At 32.0% G+C, this 23,082-nt stretch overlaps 1 protein-coding gene across 3 annotated transcripts in view; it reads right to left on the bottom strand.

Annotated features, from left to right (window-relative positions):
- Window positions 1–5,596: 5,596 nt before the first annotated feature.
- LOC133327599 (polypyrimidine tract-binding protein 1) overlaps window positions 5,597–23,082 on the bottom strand; it is a 63,177-nt gene continuing 45,691 nt past the window's right edge. For 2 of the 3 annotated variants that reach the window (XM_061536116.1, XM_061536113.1), the window contains exons 6-9: window positions 16,215–16,307; window positions 7,768–7,984; window positions 5,796–5,873; window positions 5,597–5,730 (exon numbers count right to left, since the gene is read on the bottom strand). In XM_061536116.1, the coding sequence (XP_061392100.1) occupies window positions 5,598–5,730; window positions 5,796–5,873; window positions 7,768–7,984; window positions 16,215–16,307 (521 nt within the window). In that variant the 3' untranslated portion in view covers window position 5,597. Of the gene's footprint in view, window positions 5,731–5,794; window positions 5,874–7,767; window positions 7,985–16,214; window positions 16,308–23,082 lie in introns of all 3 variants that reach the window. The other variant, XM_061536115.1, reaches the window with a different exon arrangement.

The following is a 23,082-nucleotide window of genomic DNA, read 5'->3' on the forward strand; positions in this document are numbered from 1 at the left end:
TTTGTTTTTGTTGTTTTGATAAATTTTTAAATTTGTTTGTTGTTGCTGTTGTCTTGCCTTAATTTTCTAGTAAATTGTTTTTTGCCATATAAACTAAGTTTTGTTTTTATTTTTCACTTATTTCCTTAATATGTATAATATATGTTGTTTTTTCTGTTAAGATTCCCATTTGTTTTCATATTTTTATATTTATTTTTTAAAAATATATTTATAATAATAATTATAATAATAATCATATATATAATAACACTATATCAGCAAATACACAAAAAATTTGTTCATTTTTTTCATTTCTGTTTGTTTTTTTTTTTTTTTTGTTTTTTCTTTTTTTTTATTTATTTTGTGTGGGGTTGGTTTTGTTTAAAACGAAACACAGTTGATATTCTCATATATGTATATATCTATATATAATATATGTATATATATTTTTAGGTAGGTTCTTTCATTTCTTATTTAATGTTGTGTTTTTTGTTCTTGTTCTTTTTTATTTTTTTTATGTTATAGTAAACGTATGTAGTTTTCGGATATACTTTTCACATCCATTTATATCTGTATATATATACTACACAATTATGTTGTATGTATATATTTTTGTTGTTATATTTAGAAATATATTGTTTTTGTTCTTCATTAGCTTAATTATTTTTATTTTCAAGTTGTTTGTTATGCTTCTTCCAGCTACGACACAAACAAATAAAATTCTGGTACTGGTATTATATTTTCTTTCCAACGGAGGAGGTGTTGATGGTGTTGGGGTTATGAAATGTTCGATATTGATATGGAGAATGCAATGGACTACAGCCAAAAGAAAAAAACTTTGAAGAAGTGTTTACAATTTTTATTTTGCAAAGTGAGGTCAAGTAAGGTCTTCTTTTAAAGAATAAATTTATTTTTTAAATTTGTAAAATTGAATATGAATTTTGAATAGCAATCACAACTATTATGAAAATGTTGGGAAAGTTTAATTCTGACTCGAACCTAAGTCTATGCTTTGCATACTAAAATACCCACCTTTTCACCTTTATAATGTTTTTTGAACGTCCGTTTTTCCCAAATACGCAAGGACCTTATTTACACGTATTTCAATTGATACCAGAGAAAATGGATGAACAAACTTTTTTAATTGATCGAAATATGTTTACATTTATATAAACACAAATTTGCCAATATCTGGAATACTGTTTTCAAAAAATAAAATATCCAAAATGTGCATTGTCAATTTTGAACATTTTCAACTTTATATTTTTAAACGCAATGCGTATTTGGGTAACATCCATTGAAATACATGTATATAACTTTTGAGGTGAATAAAATCGTATGCATGAATTTTGGTACGACTATTTCACTTCACAATAAATTTTAAATTTCCCTATTAATTTGGAAAAGAAAACAGAAACTTATATTGAAAATTTCCTGCAGACTCAAAACATGTACCTTCATTATGGGCGGATGGTTTTTCTTTCCAAAAATGAAAATGCCCTAATATGGGCAGGGCTATATCAAAAGATGGACCTGTATAGAACATTTTCGGTGGATATGTTTTTCTCCAATTATTGGGAATGGCTAATTACATCCACATAGGTTGATAAATGAGACTAGGACCTTGAAAACTCCTAAAAAACATGGACCTTAATTGAAATAAAAAATACGATATTACGAATTATAGGGTCTTCCGGTTGAAACTGCCGCTAAACCTTTTAAAACTTCAAAGCTATGGCGGGAACCTATATGTTTGAGCTATGCCAAAACATGGAAAATATTACGTGATTTATCGTATGTATCAGTACCTCATCGGTCCACTCCATCTAGTACTTCCTACACAATGTAATATTCAATACTTTATAAACCAATTTCATATAAATATTCAACAAATGTTATTTATTTCACAAGAAAGTGCACGTGTATACCTTTTAGATGACACCACTTTAACTTGAATACCAGCAATACGAAAAATGTTATGGCACAAATAAATAGAGTACACAGTTTTTATAAACCTGTTGTCAGCGCCATCTATTGATGGGCTTGATTCAAACCGTAGTCTTGCAAGCCCAACTTTCCAAGCGTATAACCTTGCACATGTAATTACATTTCAACAAAAATTATGTCATATGAAAGAACAAACCTATTTTGCTATAACCAGCAAACTATTCGTATAACACAAATTTTACCGGAGGAAATAATAGAAAACTTAAATACCACATTTCATATTCCAAAATAAAAAATATTTATTGTTATTTTATTTGAAGGTATGAAATTGTAGCTTTCATATGACACCACTTCCATTTGAATAGCAGCGATAAATGTTATGGCAAAAGGAAATAAGGTATTCAGCGCCATCTATTCGTGGGCATAATTCAAATTATGAACATTAGTTTTTGACGCCCAACTTTTGTCATATGAAAGCGTAAATAGTTTAATTCACCATGACTAGCAAATAATTTGTATACCGAAATTATTACCATGGGAGATTGTTGAATATTTCAATACTACATTTCATATTAAAAAATGTAAAAGGTTGAAGTTTTTGTTCTTTCACAAGAAAGTATAAAATTGTACCTTATTTAAATATTATTTATATATCAACGTTAGGTCAAAAGTTATAGGAAAAACAAATGAGGTCTGAATTTTGCTTTATCGATTTGTGGATCTACTCATTCAATAGATGGCACCGGCGACAGCTTTTTGCCAGAGTTGCCAAATTTACAGAAAATCACCGATAATTTTGATTCTTTATCAATTTTGTATGGGTAAGTTTACAGAAATAATTCAAATTGATATTAATAGCTTAGAACAACCACTAGCCAACAATATTCAAGATTGTTTGACAGAGTTGCCATGTTTCCGGAATATTACAGTTTTCTGGGATGCTTCATAACTTTTGGGCGCATAACGACAATTCAAATGGATATTTTTAGCCCATAATATATTCTTTGTAAACAGGTTAAATGAGGTTTTACCGGAGTTGCCATTGTAGCAGAAAATTGAAAACAAAACCTAATTTCATATTTAATAACTTGGAATTCTTTAAATTTATTTACTTCACAAGAAATTATACAATTGTACCTTTCATATGACACCACTTTCATTTAAGATCTGCAATACGAAAAAAGTTATAACAACAATAAATCAGGAATGGAATTTCTTTAAAGACGATGTCAGCGCCATCTATTGATGGGTCCAACTTACAAAGCCTATAACTTTTGAACGGATAATTACATATAAAAATTTTACCTTTCATAAAAAAAAATTTACCTTTCATATCTTACAAATTTCATTGCAAGATCTGCCATAGGTCAGAAGTTATGGCGAACATTAATCAGGTTTAAATTTTGCATGCTTGGTTTTTGAATCTATCCATTCAATAGATGGCGCTGACGGCAATTTTTTGTCATCTTAATTGAAAATCATAGGTATCACAACTTCATAACTTCTGAATGCGTAACGATACAGAAATAATTCAAAGGGGTGTGTATAGCTTAAAAGATCCCCTTTTCTACAATATCTCAGACTATTTGACAGAGTTGCCATGTTACCGGAAAATTACAGTTTTCTGGGAATATTCATAAATTTTGAATGGGAAACGATAGACGTATAAGTTAAACGCATATTTGTAGCTTGGAATATATTCTATCCGACAGTACCAAAGAGTTGCCACGTTAATAGAAAATTACAATTTTCTGGGATTCTTTATTACTTTTGAACGTCTAACGATACAGATATACAAATAAAACGAATATTTGTAGCTCAGGATAACTTCTTTGTAATAACTTTCAAGAGCGTTTGATTAATTGTGTTTAATTAAAATTACTAAAAAAGTCATGAAATATATTCGACCATAACCTCATATGTTATCTGAATGGCCTGTCTAAATTGTGGACCATTTTTTTATTTTATTTATTTTTTTGTATATGGCTGTAGTCCAATGCTCTATTTTTAGTTTATCAGTTTATCTCTCCGCATTTGCCTATCTAATATCTGCTGTTTTTTGTTGCTATTGTAATAGTTTAGTTGTTGTTCTCTTGTTTGTTGGTTAGGTATTCGAATAATTTTCTATAGCCATAAAGAGCTTGCTTTTGTTTTTATTAAATTGGGGGGCGATGTTTATTTGATTTTTTGTTTTGTTTTGTTTTATTTTTGTTTATTTGTAATAAATTGTTTGTTTTTGTTTGTTTTATTATTTTTTATTTGTTTTTTTATTATTATTCATATCCTAAACTTAAGTTCACATCCAGTAAATTGAATTATAATATGTTGATTTTGTTTTATTTGTTTTTTAAAAAAATAATGATATTTAATAAAAATAAAAAAGAGTAAAACGAGAATTACAAATTAATAATAATAAAAAATAATTTCACATTGTTGTTGTTGTGTTTGTTTTCATTAAAAAAATTATTATTATATATAAAATATGATAGGCTTGGTTGTTTTGTTTTTTTTTTTTCTTTTTATATATATCATATCTATATGTAAATATATAAAAAATATGTAAGTAGGTAGGTGGTAGGGTAGTAGTATGAGAATTAGAATTTAAAAAAAAAGAGAGAGGAAACAATTGTTTTTTATATTTATGTAGTAGATATTTTAACTTCTTCCAACGACAACTTTTACTTAATACTTTTACACAATTTAATAATTATAATTAATAATAATAATGATAATAATTGAAAAAAATATACAGTAGAATTTGTTTATAACTAATTTGTTATACAAATAACTATTGTTGTTGGGAGGTTTTATTTTTTTATTTTTTGAGAAACAAAAAAAAATTACTTATAAACAAATTATACTGTGCTACAGTTAAATTTGATTTGATTGTTGGATTTCACAATATTGTTGTTGGTGGCTGATGGGTGGGTGGTGGTTCGGATGGTGGGGGTTTGGGTGGTGATGATGTTGTTTGCTTATTTAGTTGCTTGGCTTCTTTCTTGTATTTTGCGAGGAGTTGTAAGCCGCTGTTTTTATTGAAGAGACTGAGATGAGGAGGAGCACAAAAAATATGAAATTCTGCTTTGCATTTTCAAATGGATTTGGAGAGGGTTTGGCTGGGATCCTTTTCTTAATCTGTGTGGATGATGTGGTGGCCTTTTGTTCGCATTATGTCCAACTTGGTTATTTGATTGTAATCTCCTTAACATTTGTGTTGTTTACTCCTAGTTCTTTCTTTTTTTTTCTTTCTTTCAGCTGCTCCTTTAGCTTAGCTTTTTGTTGTTTCTTCAATTTTGTTCTTTCTTGGTTTCTTCTCTATACTAATCAGTTAGTTTTTTGTTTCTTGTTCTTTTTTAAAATGTAAATGATTTATTTTATTAATTTGTTTCCAGTTTAATTAATGTTTATATTGATTGAGTTTCTGTTTTAATTTTATTTGTATTTGTTTGTAGCAGTATTAGATACTATGCTTTGCTTGCTGCCTATGTTCTTGTTCTCATTTATCATTATAGTTTAATTTCTTTTTTTAATATATTATGTAGTTTGTTTAAATGTTATGATTTCCTTTCTTTTTTTGTTAATAATAAATCTCTCAGATTCATGCAGGTTTATTGAACAGGTTGTTGTTGCTGTTTTTATGTTTTGCTGTTTGTATTATAGTTGTTGCTGCTTCAGATATTTGATTTAGAGAAACTGACACGTAAATGATTCGATTCAGATAACTGATGATTGTGCATTTTGATTAAAGCCAAGACGGCTTCTTCGACAGTGGAGAGCTGTAACAAGGCCATTTTGCGATCCTTACTGTAAAGAGAGAAGGGGAAAATTAATAAAAATGTATTAGGAGTTATTTTTCATTGACTACTTACGGGAAAAATTTAAATGCCTTAACTTCAAATTTGTTGGAGGTGAAGGCTTCTTTTATATCTTCCTCAGTGCAGGATGATCTAGAAAAGAGAAAAATCAAATACAAATAATAATCTTTTATTCACAATCAAAAGGATATAAATTTAAATCATTATACAACACAAAATTGATTGAAAATCTATATAATCTACGCCTTTTAAGAAATGCTTAAAATAATTTTTAAAATGTCTACAAGCCTTCTTTAGGAGTCTTAAAATATTATAAACCTAATATTCAATTCCATATTAATATTTGTTTTTCTTCACAATAAAGTATACGATTATATCTCTCATATGACACCATTTTCTTTTGAATACCTTTATTTCACAAGAAAGTATACGATTATACCTTTTATATGACACCACTTTCATTTGAATATCAGCAATATGAAGGAAGTTATGGCGAAAACAAATGAGGTATGCAATCATCAGCGCCATCTATTAATGAACATCAAGCAAATCGGCTTTGAAGCCCAATTTTCAAAGCGCATAACGTTTGAAGAGATAATTACATTTCAAATCAAAAGTTATAAAAACAACAAACTGGGATTCAGCCTGACTATTTTGCAAAAGCAAAAGTTATAGGAAAAACAAATATTGTTTGCATAATCGATTTTTTTATCTACCTATTCTATAGATGTCGCTGACGACAAGTGTTTGCCAGTACTGACCAACCAGAAAAAATATTGATTTTTGTTATGCCATCAGAAATTATAAAATGTTACCTTTCATATGACACCAATATCATTGCAATATCTGCAGTAGGTCAAAAGTTATGACTTAAATAAATCGAGTATTGAATCTACCCATTCAGTAGATGGCGCTGGCGACAAGTGTTGGCCAGTGCTGCCAAGTTTACAGAAAATCACTGGATTCTTCGATTCGATATAACTTTGGAATGCCTAATGATACAAAAATAATTCAAATGAATATTGATAGCTTAGAACATACACTATCCTACAGTATTTATGAGTGTTTGCCAGGGTTGCCATGTTTCCGGAAAATTACAGTTTTCTGTGATTCTTCATAACTTTTGAACGAGTAAGGATACAGGGACAAATCAAACGGATATTTTTAGCTCATATCTTCTTTGACCGATTTAATAAAGTTTTTCATATCTACAATAGGTCAAAAGTTATACGAACAACAAATGAGGTTTACATTTTGCCTATTCAATAGATGGGCTAATGACAAATGTTTGTCAGTGCTGCCAAATTTGGAGAAAATTAAAAGTATTTTAGATTCGTCATAACTTTTGAATGCGTAATGAAATAGAAAAAATTTAAATGGTTACTAATAGCTTACAACATACGCTATCCTACAGTAGTTATTAATGTTTGCCATGTTTCCGGAAAATTACAGTTTTGTGCGTAACGATACAGAGACATATCAAACCGATTTAATAAAGTTTTACAATAGGTCAAAAGTTATACGAAAAACAAATTTACATTTTGCATATTTAATAGATGGCGCTAATGACAAGTGTTTGTCAGTGCTGCCAAATTTGGAGAAAATCATCGGTATTTTAGATTCAATTAATGTTTGCCATGCTTAACAGTTTTCTGGGACAATTCATAACTTTTGAACGCGTTACGACACAGATGAAGCGGATATTTTTGGCTCAGAATATCTTCTTTGTAACCGCGTTCAAAAGTGCTTGCCGACGTTGTTACGGTAACAAAAAAACAACAAACATCTGTTTGTCTACAAAGACCTCTATCAGTAAGCTTATAAAGACTCTATTGAACTCACTTATAGAAACTCCCTTCTTCCCCTGTTTTAGGGGTACCTTCTGACCCTTAATAGGACCTATTACCAGTTCTCCCCCCTCTTTTTCTTTTCTCTCATTATTTTTGTTTTCTTTTGGTTTTCCGTTAATTTTAATTTTCTGTTTTTGTTGGTTTCTTTTTTTTTTGGATTTTTTGTTGGTACTTACGGAATGTTACTTAAATGCAATGTTGCCGATGGCGGATAGATGTTTTGATAATTTTTGCTGCCTGGTTTCTTGAATCGATGCAATGGATTCTGAGAATAGTCACGTGTTAGGCCAGCATCGGGTTGTCCCTCCTTCGGCAGTTGTACGGCTTGATGTTTGCTGGCCATAACACGTATTGCCTTACCCCACAAGCGTAATTTGTCAAGGTGATTCATAGCTGGAAAAAATAGAACAAGAAACATTAATAAATTTAAATTAATAAATATTACAATAAAATTTCAAAATTAATTAGAAAAAATGAGAGAATTTTGGAAATATGTTTTTAAAATAAAAAAAAAAATCAAAAAGAATTAATTTTACAACAAAATTTTGAGAATTGATGAGAAAAAGGGTGGATATTTGGAAATGTTTTTTTTAATAGTGAAGTTATGAGAGCCTAAAGGAAGTGCAAGAGGGGTTTCATATTTTTAGAAGGTAAGGCCGTTGGGCAAATGTCATTTTAAATATATTATGTATGTCAATGTTTGAAATTTTCTAAATTATCACTGGTTGCCTAACAATTTATTTAATCTAAATCATAAATATTTTATTTTTTCTTTAAATACCCTATCCTGCTTATTTTTTTATTTATTTTTCCTAAATTTCCTATTTATTTATTCTATAAATATTCAATATTCAATTTGTCTAACTCAATTCCATTTTCAATTGTCTTATAGATTATTTTCCCCTTAGAGCCTTTAGTAAAAAGTACTAAAACAAACAAATTACCATTCCTTGAAAAAAATGTCCTGCTTCTTCTTCGGAAAAAAGGTAAGAAAAACTGAAACCCAATTTAAATTTCTTTTCCAAGTAATTTTCAGGGTTATCACCTTAAATAAAGTGTAAATGAGTTGAGTTGACTGGTTGGTAGTTTGGTCGTATTCTTAAGGACAATATTTATGTCCGAAGCGAATGAAGGAAAGACAAGGGGACAACAGCAGACTCCCACAAAATTACAAATACACATATATAAAATTGAAATAAATGGCAAAAGAAATGCGATATTATGTGACCGATGGACTCTATGCGAGACATTGGACTACTAATGTGCCACAAGGGTAGTGAAATAATGTTTATCCTTTTTTTCCGTTGCAGCGGATGGCTGGCTGGCAGGTCCCAAAGCTTACCTTTTTGCGAAAACCCGAAAAGCAAAGTGGAATGGGAGGGGGAAAAAGAATGGCATGTGTCCTGCCATTCCCAGGAAAAGAAAAAAAATCGCAAAAGAAAGTGGGGAGGGGGTTACTTTGGCAGTTGCATTTTTAATAGAGCTGTAAAACATAGTCCAACAACAACAACAAGCTGACAGACAGCAACTGTAACATACAATACAAATGTATTGTATTTATGTATGTGTGTGTGTCAAACACCATCTCCAACAACTGTAATCTCTGAATGAAATTCTTGTGTGCTGTGACTATCGAACAGGTAAAATGAGACTACAAATAAATGTTGTATTCTTTGTATGGATTGGATGTATATATGCATGTGTGTGTGGTTGTCCTGTGTGTGTGGTTGTCTGTGTAATAAACTATGTTCTACAACATCATACATTATTGTACATATTATATGTTGGGACCATTGCCACTACCACTTCCAGCCACTACTACTGCAAATGACTGCCCCAGCCTGAACAAGTCAGTGAGCCTGCGAGTGTATATGTGTGTGCTACACTCTCAATACAAATGTATAGCGTTTTTATTGCATATCCTCATAAAATATTAACAAATTCATTTGTTACATCAACGAACTGGCAAAAATTGTAGCCGAAACAACAAGAAAAAATACGCTAGCCAGGATACACAACATATGTCCATATATATGTGTGTGTAGAGTCGTTTGTCCTGCTGCTCTGTATTTTAAAAGGCAAGACACATACGGTTTTATACACCATTACAAAGGTAATACCTTTAATTTTTGTGTTATTGCTGTTGTTGTTGTATTTATTTTTTATTTGGCATCCCAATACAAAAGGAAACTACAATTGTTAAAGCGCGGTGTAATAAAAACAACAAACACGACATTGACAGCAGAATAAAAAAAATCAACGGAAACAAAGGGAAATAAAAACAATATTGAAAAAAAGAAGGGAATACAAAACACCACGGCGGTAGTAAATAAAAAAATCTGGATATTGTTTTTGGACCAGAAAAAAGTAGAAATAGCAGCAGGAAAAATCCAGTATTATAGTGAGGAATGTCCTTGCAAAAATTGGACGTGTTTTGCCAACAAAAATTGGAATGCGGACATATATATAACCTATGGTGTATGGCATATGACGGGGTGCGGTGTCGGGCACATTCCCCGACAATTTCTTAAATTTTGACATTTAGTGCTAGATGTTAAAGGAGGAGGATGAGGTGGACCGTTATGCCCCATCTGCAGACTTATTCTAGGCTTCATAAAAATATAACGATTTTCAAAATTTGTTGAAATTGATTTGAAACCAAAAACGCACATTGTAATATACAACTGCATTAATAGTTTCATCATTTTCTATGGCAACATTCAAGTGACATACACCTGAATTCGACCCCTTTGACTCGTCGTATTTGCCAGCTACGATCCAGCCAGAGAGATTTTTTGCAAAACCGGATAACTCGTATTTGATTTGATTTGGCCTACACAAAGAAGTTCGAAGAAAACTTCAGCGCCAAGTAATAAATCAACTTTACGAGTTTCATTGAGGCCAGCTCTATATTTTTAGGAATATTCCAATTAGCAGTGGAAATCCTCTTATCAGGTTGAAGACTTGTTATAGAACTCAATACCCAGAATGTAGATGAGAATTGGGTTGAATTGAGTCTCGACATCACAGACAGTTGAACTTTATTTTTCGAAATGGAAATTCCTTCCGAAATGCCAGTGTTAAATTTAACCTGCCACTTTCCCGTTTTATTTTAAGCCTTTGTACCAAGTCCTCGGTTATCAAATTAGGTTGATAACCGGAATCTAAAAGAGCTCTAGCCAGAATATATTTTCCTGAGCTACTAGCGACCTTCACTAATGCTGTGGCCAACATTACGCCTTCATTCGAAGATGAATAGTTGACCGAAGCGCTAGACGTAGAAGGCTGCTCTTGGTCAGAAGCGTATCGATGCAGTAAGAAATGGTGTGAACCACCGCAAACTCTACACTTCACTACTGAATTGCATTTGGTAACAGTATGACCTTTTTTGAGGCAATTAATGCAAGCAGGGACATCTTTAATGAATTAAAATCTTTGCAGAACTGCTACGGCAGTGAAGGAAGTACAATTATTTATATTATACTGTAAAGATGTACAGAACACGCACTTTTCAGAAGATGGTTTCGGTTTAGAAACTGAAAGTGACGTTTTAAAATTCCTTTCTTTCTTTGAAACGTAAATCAGGTGAAAAGATAGAACCATCGGTCCAATAAAAATGTGTTTTTTTTAAATCCACCTTGAAAAGATATTTTTAAAAGATCCAAGCCTTATTTACGCCTTAGAAAAGTATTTTTCATCCAACCATATTTTAAAAAATCTCCTCGCTTTCCGATTTTCATAAAGACAATAGGCAGTGGTTCTCGTTAAACCACTGTCCATCTTGGGTCAACATGTATACAAAATTTCCCACATACTGTCTCCATAAACTTCTCTCTTTCTTTGTTATTAAGCATTTGGGATTTGGGTTTCAATAAAAACAACAACAAAATTATTTTGCAAAAATATTTTCAATATAATATTTAACATAGTCTAATGAAGATAATATTCGAAACGCACACACAGACACAAGTAATAACAACACAATAATATTTTTAACTCACACACACACACACACAGACACAGAGAGACTACTAACTATGGTCAACAAGATTTTCATTTCATGTTCGGTAGACAATTATCACATGTCAGGAACACAGAAGAGAGAAAGGAGAGTATATTTGGTTCCCTGGACCAATAGAACATTTAATTTTCAGGGAAAAAAAAACAAAAGTTCAATTGATGTTGAGGTTCAAATCTCAAAAGTATTTTAATTTCAATAATATTTTGGGTGAATAGAAAAAAATAATATTTCCTTTTGTTGATATCAAATAAATTTGAGAATTTAATAGTTTTTAAATTTTAGCAAAATATTTGCAGTCCTATGATGGAATTAAATTACGATTTTCTTGTTTTCTATCCTTGAAAAATAGAGAAGAAACATATATGTATATATAGAAATAGAGGATGTTTGTCGAAAGCCCAAAAAATACACTTCCTTCTTTTTGAGCTTCTCAGAAATCCTGTGACATTCCTCTTCTTTAATTAAAATCCCATTTATTAAATTGTCACACACATACATATATCCTTGGAGTGGTCTTAATGAAAATACCGCATATTAGCTTCAACTACAATTTAATTTCCAAAGCAAACAATATGAAAATTCCCCCAAAATAACAATCTAATATTCTAACAACATGATATCCGCATCATGATCATCGTCCTCGTCATCACCATTAAGATTTTATTTGTGTGTTAACCCCACAAAACAACAGTTTCACCGCAATACTAATGCCACAACAACAACAACTGTTGACAGTGTGAAGTTGATGACAAATAAACAACAACAAACAATTCGTGGTGATATATATTTAACAAATGTATTAAAAGCCACATGTCATAGAGACGACATATCTCGACCCCGTCCTTCCACCAACAAAAATGGCGGTGGTATCCTTTGCCAAAAATACAAACACATACACATTCACCCAACATCCACAGGATGCAGCAGCAACAGGATTGTACCAACTCTGCATGATGCTAGAGATTGCATCCACAAAGAGGAGTTCATTCGTTCGGCCCCTTTATGCCCAAAAATAAATAAATAGCACAAGCAACAATTGTGACAACGACACATGTTTTTCCATTACCAACACACACAGAGATGGGCACACATACATAGAGAGAATCGCACACATGGTGATGAAGTGTAGTTTAACTATAGTTTTTTTTTGGGGGTTTATAAAAACTACCACATGCAGTCAGTCATCTATTTTAAGTGAGCGACAAAGTGTTGAGTCTTTTGTTAGTAAATTCGTGGTGTAGCGAGCATCACACACACATATAAATTTACACTTAACATTATTTATTTGTTTGTTTTTGAAAATCCGGTAGTGGATAAATGTTATGGCACTAGGTGTTGGTAATTTTTATGGGACTTCAGAAGGGTTTTCTTGACAGGCTTTCAAATTTTTTAAAGAACATTTTTACAATCTTGGGTTTCGAGGAGGATTTTTGCAAGCATCTGCAGAACTATAAAGAGGAATTTTCAGACTATTTTTTCAAGGACCAGTCAAACATTAAAAACTGGACTGTTTTAAGAAACATTCGAACAGAAACCTTGCATGTTAGGTTGATTTGGAAATATATTTTTTAAGGATTAATAAGTGTGCGATTTTCAATATGCCTGCATTTTTTAAAAATATTTCTTCAATGGTTGTCAATTATTAGTTCCTTAGAAAATTACCTAAAAATAGTGGTGCCTACTTTTAGGAGTTATAATGAAAAACATATGGTGTAATCTGTTTTCATAGGTTTTACGCGTTTTTTTTTTGTAGGATCAGACACTTCTATAACTCTTTATATTCAACTTCAAAAAGTCGTGGAGTACTAATTTCCTTTCAAGCTATCTCCAATTGATTTGATTTTTATACCCTCCACCATAGTATGGAGGGTATATTAATTTTGTCATTCCGTTTGTAACTCACCGAAATATTCATTTCCGACCCTACAAAGTATATATATTCTTGATCAGGGTAAAGTTCTAAGACGATCTAGCCATATCCGTCCGTCTGTTGTAATCACGCTATCTTCCGAAGAAATTGAGATAGGGTGCTGTCTTGTCTTTTCTCTGCAGGCAGGTCATGTTCGAAGATGGGATATATCGGTCCACGTTTAGGCATAGCACCCATATAAGGGTACCCCCAATTTTCGGTATTTTGGGGTTCTTGAGCACGTTTTTCAACCGAATTCGCTGAAATTTGGTACATTAGTTCTTTATTGAGTACTAAATGCCTACACAAAAAATTATAAATATATGTCCATTTTTTCTGGTAGCCCTTATATAACGATACCTCTTAATTTAAGTATTTTGGTGGTTTTGGTCGTATTTTTCCACCGAATTGACTCCAATTTAGTACTTTGAGTTCTTAACAGGTTCCATATCACTCCACAAAAAATTATGAATATAGGCCCATTTTTTCTGTTAGCCCCCATATAAGGGTATCCCCAATTTTCGGTATTTTGGGGTTTTTGAGCGCGTTTTTCAACCGAATTCTCTGAAATTTGGTACATTGGGTTCTTATTGGGTACCAAATATCTCCACTAAAAATTATAAATATAAGTCAATTTTTTCTGGTAGCTCCCATTTTTCCGCGTTTTGGATTTGGTTCTAACACTCTGTTGTAATCATTTCACCTTCGAAGGATATCAAGATAAAAAACTAGAACATACGGTTCGATAATGAATTATATGTGAACCCGCATTTAGGCTTAGCCGTAGCCCCTGTGTGGGAGGTACCAGAAGGCATGGACCGATATTCCCCAAATTCGAACATGAACTAAGTTTGGAAGACATAATAAGATGGGATGAACTCAAATTTTTCTGAAACGAATTTGGTCCAATGAAACATGGCGAGGTCCAATATTTTGATGAGGCACATTTTCAACGTGTGAAAGTGTATACACACTAATTGGCCATAAGGCGAGGGTATAATTTTCTATTAAAAATGATTGTTTACATAATCGGTTTATAGAAATGTCGATATAGGTATGTTCCCTATATTTTCGTTTCAAGTACCTACCAGTATATCTATGGTGGAGGGCATCCAAAGTTCGGCCCGGCCGAACTTAACGCTTTTTCACTTGTTTTCTACAAAACTTCTGTTAACTCTTTAAAAGAATTTGTATTTAAACATTTGGTTTCCTTTTTTCTACAGAGCAATTTGAGATTGAGATTATCTTTGCAAAATATACATTTAAGATATTTTTTAACAATACATCATCAGTATTATTTAATACACCATGTGTACAATACATATTTATACTGTCCCAAAGATTTAAGATACTCCTCTGGCCAAGAAGACCACCAACAACAAGAAAAAAAATAATAACAGTATTTTTTTAAAAAAATAAATCTCAGTTTTAAACCTCAAAAACTCATCAACAATAAGGATATGAAAATGTTCACACAAACAGACACACATACATGGTAACGCACAGAGATACCAAACAGATTGCAACTGCAAATGAATGTGCAATAATAAAAACCAGGACAAATTGCTCTCTATGGGTGTACTTGGTTTTCATACGACAGATTAACAGGCGAATCCAAATAAATGTGACGATTTATAATAAATGAAAAATATATAGGACATGTACATTAAATAAGCTAGGACCTACACCATTGCAAAAAAAAAAAAAAAATCAAGGTGGCGTTGTTTCTAGGCAACGTTAGATGGCAGCCCCATCACATAGGGCAGGCTACAGTAAAACAATTATATACTAACACTAATACAGTAGGATGGTGATGAATTTTAAAATTCCGAAGAGGAATAAACAGGAGGAAAAAGGATACTAATTTATATTGATTTTTGCTTAGTCGAAGCATTTATAAGTTTGGTCGAAATCGCTTATAAAGAGGGTCAATGAAACAATATCACATAAAAGGGCAAAACTTTTTTCGGGATATTTCCAATATTTCCATCACATAGGGCAGGCTACAGTAGAACAATTATATACTAACACTAATACAGTAGGATGGTGATGAATTCTAAAATCCCGAAGAGGAGTATCAGGAGGAAAAGGATACTAATTTGTACTGTTCGATCGAAATCGCTCATAATGAGGGTCAATGAAACAATATCACATAAGGGCAGAATTTTTTTCGGGATATTAGGATATTTCCGATATAAATAATTTTAGCAGTCGATCCAGCTGATATATTTGGAAAAGTGATCAGCTGATTTATTGGAATGCTACTTTTCCAATTTCATTTTGTTGTTGTTGAGTTTTTTAATTTTTTTTTTCGTTTATACAAATTTCCTTTATTTGGCCTCAACTGTTTCGAATAATAAAAATGATGAATTAATCTACTAACCACAAACATATGAATGTGACATTCACATAAAATATATATATTTCATTCGACTCTATGAAAACTATATATACACATATGTATGTGTGTGTGTTTTGATATATGTTTAAAAGAGAATATATAATGGTCTATTACCGCACACACACACACGCTCCCACAAAATGCATAAATGTTGTAATCAGTATTTGGTAAAGAGTTGTCCTTTTTTTGTGTGTGATAATTGAAATTGACACTTTTGTTTTTAAGACAAGTGGGAGAGGGAAGGGAAGGGGAAGGGAGGGAGGAAAATTTTGTTTTGTTATTTTTAACTTACCCAAATAAGCTTGTTGTGGTTCGGCCATTTGTATGAGAGCTGAATCCTTTTTATTATATAGTATCTTTACACGTTGCACATCGCCATAAACACCTGTGTTGGGGAAATAGAAAAAAAAATAATGAAAAAAATCAATAAATAAAATGAGATTTCAGATATTAAATATGAAAAATATTTAAGTTTGAGAAATAAATATGATTCTTTTGAATAAAAAATTTACAAAACTAATGACAAATGACATTGAATATTTTTTTAAAATAAATTTAATTTAAAATGTGGAAGGAATAAACGGAGTTTTTTTTAAGTTTCAAACACAAGAGGCTAAATATCATAAATATAAAGAATGTTTCCTTGTGTGTAGGCTATACTAAAAATGTATAAACGCCTATAAATATACTCCATTATTTTTCAAATAATCAAAATGCAGCCTTCAATACTTTCCAAATTAAATATTACCATAAATATTATTCAAGAAAGAATTTTAACAAATGAAAAAGCGTTATTTTACATTACCTCCACCTAATATATGACAGGTACTAGACTTGAAAATATAGGGAACATACCAAAAAGTGGACCAATTGAATTTAAGAAACGGATTATGTAAACCATAATACAAATTTCAGAAATTTTTAATTGATAACTCAAATTCGAAGATGGGAAATATCGGTCCACTCCTTCTGAAACCTCCACACAGGGACTAGGTCTAAATGCGGCTATAGTTAATTATCGAACCTTAAGTTCTAATTTTTTTTATCTCGCTATCCTCCGCAGGTTAAATGATTACAACAGAGTCTTAGAACCAAAAAAATTAATAATTTTTGGTAGAGAGATTTGTTACCATATACGATTACTAAATACCAAATTGCAGCAAATTCGGTTGAAAAACGCGCTCAAGAACCCAAAAATGCCGAAAATTGGGGGTACCGTTATATGGGGGCTATTCGAAAAAATGGACCTATATTCATAATTTTTTGTGGAGAGGTTTCAAACTTTAAGAACTCAAAATACTAAATTACAGCTAATTCGGCGGAAAAATACGATCAAAACCCCCAAAATACTGAAAATTGGGGGGTACCGTTATATGGGGGCTTCCAGAAAATATGGATCTATACTTATAATTTTTTGTGGAGACATTTAGTATCCAATGAGAACCCAATGTACCAAATTTCAGCGAATTCGGCTGAAAAACGCGCTCAAGAAACCCAAAATACCGAAATTTGGCGGGTACCCTTATATGGGAGCTATGCCGAAACGTGGACCGATATATTCCATTTTCGAACTTGACCTATCTCAATTCCTTCAGAAGATAGCGTGATTACAACAGACTGACGGACATTGCTAGATCGTCTTAGAATTTTACCCTGATCAAGAATATATATACTTTATAGGGTCGGAAATGAATATTTCGATGAGTTAAAAACGGAATGACAAAATTAATATACCCTCCATACTATGGTGGAGGGTATAAAAACTAATTGTTCCCAAAATTTAAAAAAATAAACATTTTTGAAATTAAGGTATTTTACATAACACCACTCTCAATATATGGTGTCTACTTTTAGGGGGGAAAAGGCGAAATAAATTAAACCAATTGAATTTAGAAACGGAAGGTTAAGAATTCGTTCATTATCTTTTTACTTTCGAATAATTTACATTTCAAAATATTAAAGAAATAAAATACTTTAAAAAAGATGCCGAAATTATTTAATGTAAAACCACTCCCAATAAATGGTGCATATTTTTAGGCAAATTAAAAAAATTCTTAATCATTTAATTTCTTTAAAAATCTGCAAGACACTGTGCCCTCATCAATCTGCTTTTGGTATTCCCAACATGCAATTGTAATTTACCTGGCCGACAGTATTATTTCCTAGGCAAGGTATTGACGTTTCGATTTTCTTTGTCTGTTTTTGTAATGCCAAACAAGTTTTCAGCTTGTTACGGTTACTAAATCTCCACATCAGTTGTGCTTTTCTTCTTCTCGACTTCATTTTTTGTTTGTTTGTTTTAAATTTACAATTCAGTTTAGACGATTGTAAATATTTTGGCAAATTTGTTTCTAGAGATTTTACTTTCCTATACCCTGACGACTGGTTGGCTACCATCTCTCTTAACTCTTTTCTATGGCAATTGCAATGCAAGAAAAAAAATTCCCTTGATGAAAATGAAGCTTGAGTAGTTTGGTTGCACCATCGATTGAACATCAAATGGCCACAATTTGCACGTTAAGCCATTTGCCTGGCCCGGCCATGGGTGCTTGGGGGCCAATTTATGCACTTCTTCAACTCAGCAGTGGCATCAACAACAAGAAGAATATATTGCTTTCATACATGAAGGTGAATGCTGTCCAGAGTAATATTTTTTTTTTGCTTTCAATATTTTTTTGATGTTGTTGTTTTGGTATTCTCTCTGACATTCTTTGGTAAGGAACTTTTAGCCGGGTTATACAATTTATGTTTAATCTATACACCTTCAAAACTTCTGCTGTTGGTGTGTGCACCTTTTTAAATGGATTTTTCTTAATGCAGTTGCGGAGTAGAGCAGAGTGGTAAAATCAATAATTTAACAACGGCCAGGTAAATGGACTTGGTTGGTGATTGGTGAATATCATATCATCACCATCCGCAGCCAGCAAGCAAGCAAGAATCATCATCATCATCATGAAACATCCGCTGCATCAATACGATTTTTGGTGCGGATGTTGTGGTCAAGAGGGTTTTTTGTTAAGCTCGGCAAGCTATGCGAAAGAAAGTTTGCGTTGTTAAAAAGTAAAACAATAAAATACAGTTGCACTGACTCTGGACTATATATTTAACATAAAACTGGGCCAAACAAACAAACCAACCACCCAACCAAATGACCGACCGACGGACAGACTCACCAGACTCACCAAGCAACTTATTACCATCAATAAATTTTTGTGCAATAAAATGCAACGCAAAGGTAAGTCCAAGCTCTTGGGCGAGTTATCCTCGAGAAGCACCACCCGACCCCACCCTCATCATTACAAATGCCGACCACAGAAAAAAAAGAACTGAACTGCTCAAGCAAATCATAAATTCTCTGCAAATTTTATGCACAATGAATGTGTGAGTGTATGTGTTTGTTTGTGCATCGTGGGCAGGGGGGGAGAGGGAGAGAGAGGCAGAAAACCAAAACGTATTTTTCCAGATAGGCTGAGGTTAAAATCGTTTTTTGTTGCTGTTATATTTCTTTCCTTTTGATTGCTGACTATATACTTTACCTCAATTTTGTTTTTATTTATTCCTTCAAAACTTAAATATAGCCTTGACAGGTTAATGTGAGAAATTGAAATTTTTCTAAGTGAAGTGAAATTAGTCTCAAAGAAATTTCGTTAAATTTCATCAGGTTGTTTGTTGCATTTAAGTTTCTCAAGAGGATTCTAATTTAAAACAAAATTTCAATTTCACGTAAATAGGTGCTAACATCATATGTTATCAATTAGCTAACCTAAAAGTATGCATTACTTTTTGCAAAAAAAAATATTAATGGCAAAAATGCGGCAAATTTTTTGTGAAATAAATTTTTGAAAAGACCATTCACATCATTGGATTCTCTCAAAAATCGTCCTACCAATAATTAACAATATCTATCCACTTTTTAGGATAGCCGAAGGTGCTATAACTTAGCATTCCAAATATAAAGATTCAGCATCGTTGTTTTCTAAAAACATTTTTCCAGGGGTATAAGGTTTAAAAATATGTTTTTAAGTCTTCTGAGAATTTTAAAAAATTGTATATTGGATATAGAATATATAGTATATAAAAAAATGTTCAAGGGTTCACAAACGGTGTGGATTTTCTAATAATATTTTTCAACGTCAGTAATAGGCGTGGAATTTTTTTAAATATTTTTTTCAATAGATAGGCATAGAGCTGTAGAGATAGGCATAGGTCATCAGGAGCTGTAGATTTTTAAAAATATATTTTTAACGGTCAATAATAGGCGTGGATTTTTAAAAATATATTTTCAACGGTCAATGATAGGCGTGGATTTTTAAAAATATATTTTCAATGGTCAATGATAGGCGTGGATTTTTAAAAATATTTTTTCAAGTGTTAATTTTTTTCAGGGGTTACAAGAGGCGTGGATTTTTAAAAATATTTTTTCAAGTGTTAATTTTTTTCAGGGGTTACAAGAGGCGTGGATTTTTAAAAATATTTGTTCAAGTGTTAATTTTTCAGGGGTTACAAGAGGCGTGGATTTTTAAAAATATTTTTTCAAGTGTTAATTTTTTTCAGGGGTTACAAGAGGCGTGGATTTTTAAAAATATTTTTTCAAGTGTTAATTTTTTTCAGGGGTTACAAGAGGCGTGGATTTTTAAAAATATTTTTTCAAGTGTTAATTTTCTTCAGGGGTTACAAGAGGCGTGGATTTTTAAAAATATTTTTTCAAGTGTTAATTTTTTTCAGGGGTTACAAGAGGCGTGGATTTTTAAAAATATTTTTTCAAGTGTTATTTTTTTTCAGGGGTTACAAGAGGCGTGGATTTTTAAAAATATTTTTTCAAGTGTTAATTTTCTTCAGGGGTTACAAGAGGCGTGGATTTTTAAAAATATTTTTTCAAGTGTTAATTTTTTTCAGGGGTTACAAGAGGCGTGGATTTTTAAAAATATTTTTTCAAGTGTTATTTTTTTTCAGGGGTTACAAGAGGCGTGGATTTTTAAAAATATTTTTTCAAGTGTTAATTTTTTTCAGGGATTACAAGAGGCGTGGATTTTTAAAAATATTTTTGCAAGGGTCAATAATAGAAGTAGATTTTTAAATCAACCTTCCAGAATAAAGAACCGTTTTTCTTAACACTGAGACACTAAAATTTATAAAGGGAATCCCTTCTTCAAGAACTCCATGACACCGATAAAAATCTAAATCTCCAAAAAAAGAGATGCAACAAATCTGAAAATAAAAACCAACAGCAAATCAACCCTCCAGAATAATTCAGAGGCACTTGCAATAAAACATAGGTATTCCAAAAAAAATAATAAAACACAAATCCATTACTTGTGTGTCCAAAATAAGAGAGAAAAAAGAGGAAAAAATTCAGTCTGGCATAAGTTATTGGCAACAATAACTCTTGACACGAAGTTAACACAACAAGTTACAGGTTGTTGGCGTCCAATCAAGTTTATAAACAAATTGCAGTAATGCAATGCTGACATACCCTGCAAAACACAATTTATTTGCCTAGTGGAGGATGATAATAAAGGGAACAGTTGAAGCGATTTTGTAAAGGAACTTCGTTCCCCTCCGTAAGAGGATAAGCAGCCACTGCAGCTTCTGAATGAACCCTCCTGCCAAGACCTTGACTACTATTTTTTATGCTCAAGTGCTTATCATCATCAGAGCAAATAATATCTTAGCAAATTCAATGGCGAAACTATTGACGGGAAGCAGAACTACTACCGAATAAAAAACACGGAACCATATTCTGATAATTTATTGGCATTCCAAAATAAAAAAATCGAATTGAAAATAAACTTCCCCACAATAAAAATGCCTTTGGCTAAATATTGACGACGGCAACGACATTGAAAGAATATCCTCCTATGGATTCTACATCATGTTCATGTTCGTGAAAAATTCTTTTCTCCAGAGTCACATTAGAATGCAAGCAGCAAGAGGTATTGACTGCGATGATGTCGATGATTTCAACATAGGAGGGGGAATATTTTGCAATCTAACACAACAACAACAACTAACTAGCAAATAACATAATGGTACATATTTGATGGAGAATAACATTTTTGGGGTTGCCATATTGGGGACTTCTAGAACAATTTTATAAAAAATACTAAATTGGTCTTCCCCTAAATATAAGCATCGGTGTTTCAAAACAGGAAACTTTGATTTTTTGAGACGAAAATTTTTCGCCCAAATTGGTAACCCCTTCTACGAATTTCAGCATCATTGTTAGCCTTTAAAACACACGCACACACATTATTCAATCGGTGCACAACCACCACCATCACTATATTTCAAACTATACATCTCTCTATATCTTCTACTCCAGAAACAACGGTATAAAGATTTTTATATTCTATGCCAAATGCTTTACAAGAGTTGCGAGGAGGGTGAGTAGGAAGGGAGGGTGGAAAGTGGAAAACAAGAAAACAAAACATTAAATTGAGTGCAAATTTTCTTTTCATTGCTTAGATATATAAATTGAACCCTCATACATCAGAAACACACGCACACACATACACCATCCAACATTATTGCATGCCAAACAATTTGTACACATATTCGCGTTTGTATATCTGCGACCAGAATCTATGCTTATAAAAGCAAAACTACAAGAGGAAAATTTTATACAGGTTATGTACGCCGGCAACATTGAGGATTGGAATTTGGTTTTGAAAAATGAAAAAAAAATCGAAAACGAATAAATGATATTGGATTTGTATTTTGTATTAAATTGAAATAAATCATTTGTGGCAGGAGCAGGCATTTGAAATCGGAGAACATAAGTGGTAATGTGTGCACTTGACTTTTATTTTCAATTCTACAGTTTTTTTTTATTTTGGAAAAAATCTAAGGGCGAAATAATAAAGGATAATAGGTAGAAGCAATTTTTTATAGTGGGTATAGTAAAAAGGATCAAGATCAAAGGATCCCGTGCACAAAAAAGCAGACAAGGCGATATGTGTCGACTATAGAGGAATAAGTCTTCTTCTTCGCATATAAAGTGCTATCCAGCGTGCTGTGTGCACGATTGAAGCCATTGGGCAATGACATTATTGGACCATACCAATGCGGCTTCAGACCTGACAAATCTACTATTGACCAGATTTTCTCTCTGCGCCAAATCCTGGAAATAAACATACGAAAAACACAGCGACACATTCCAC

Source organism: Musca vetustissima, unplaced genomic scaffold, assembly GCF_032173495.1.
Source record: "Musca vetustissima isolate MV318-11 ecotype Yass unplaced genomic scaffold, APGP_CSIRO_Mvet_v1 utg8537, whole genome shotgun sequence".
Classification (NCBI taxonomy): domain Eukaryota; kingdom Metazoa; phylum Arthropoda; class Insecta; order Diptera; family Muscidae; genus Musca; species Musca vetustissima.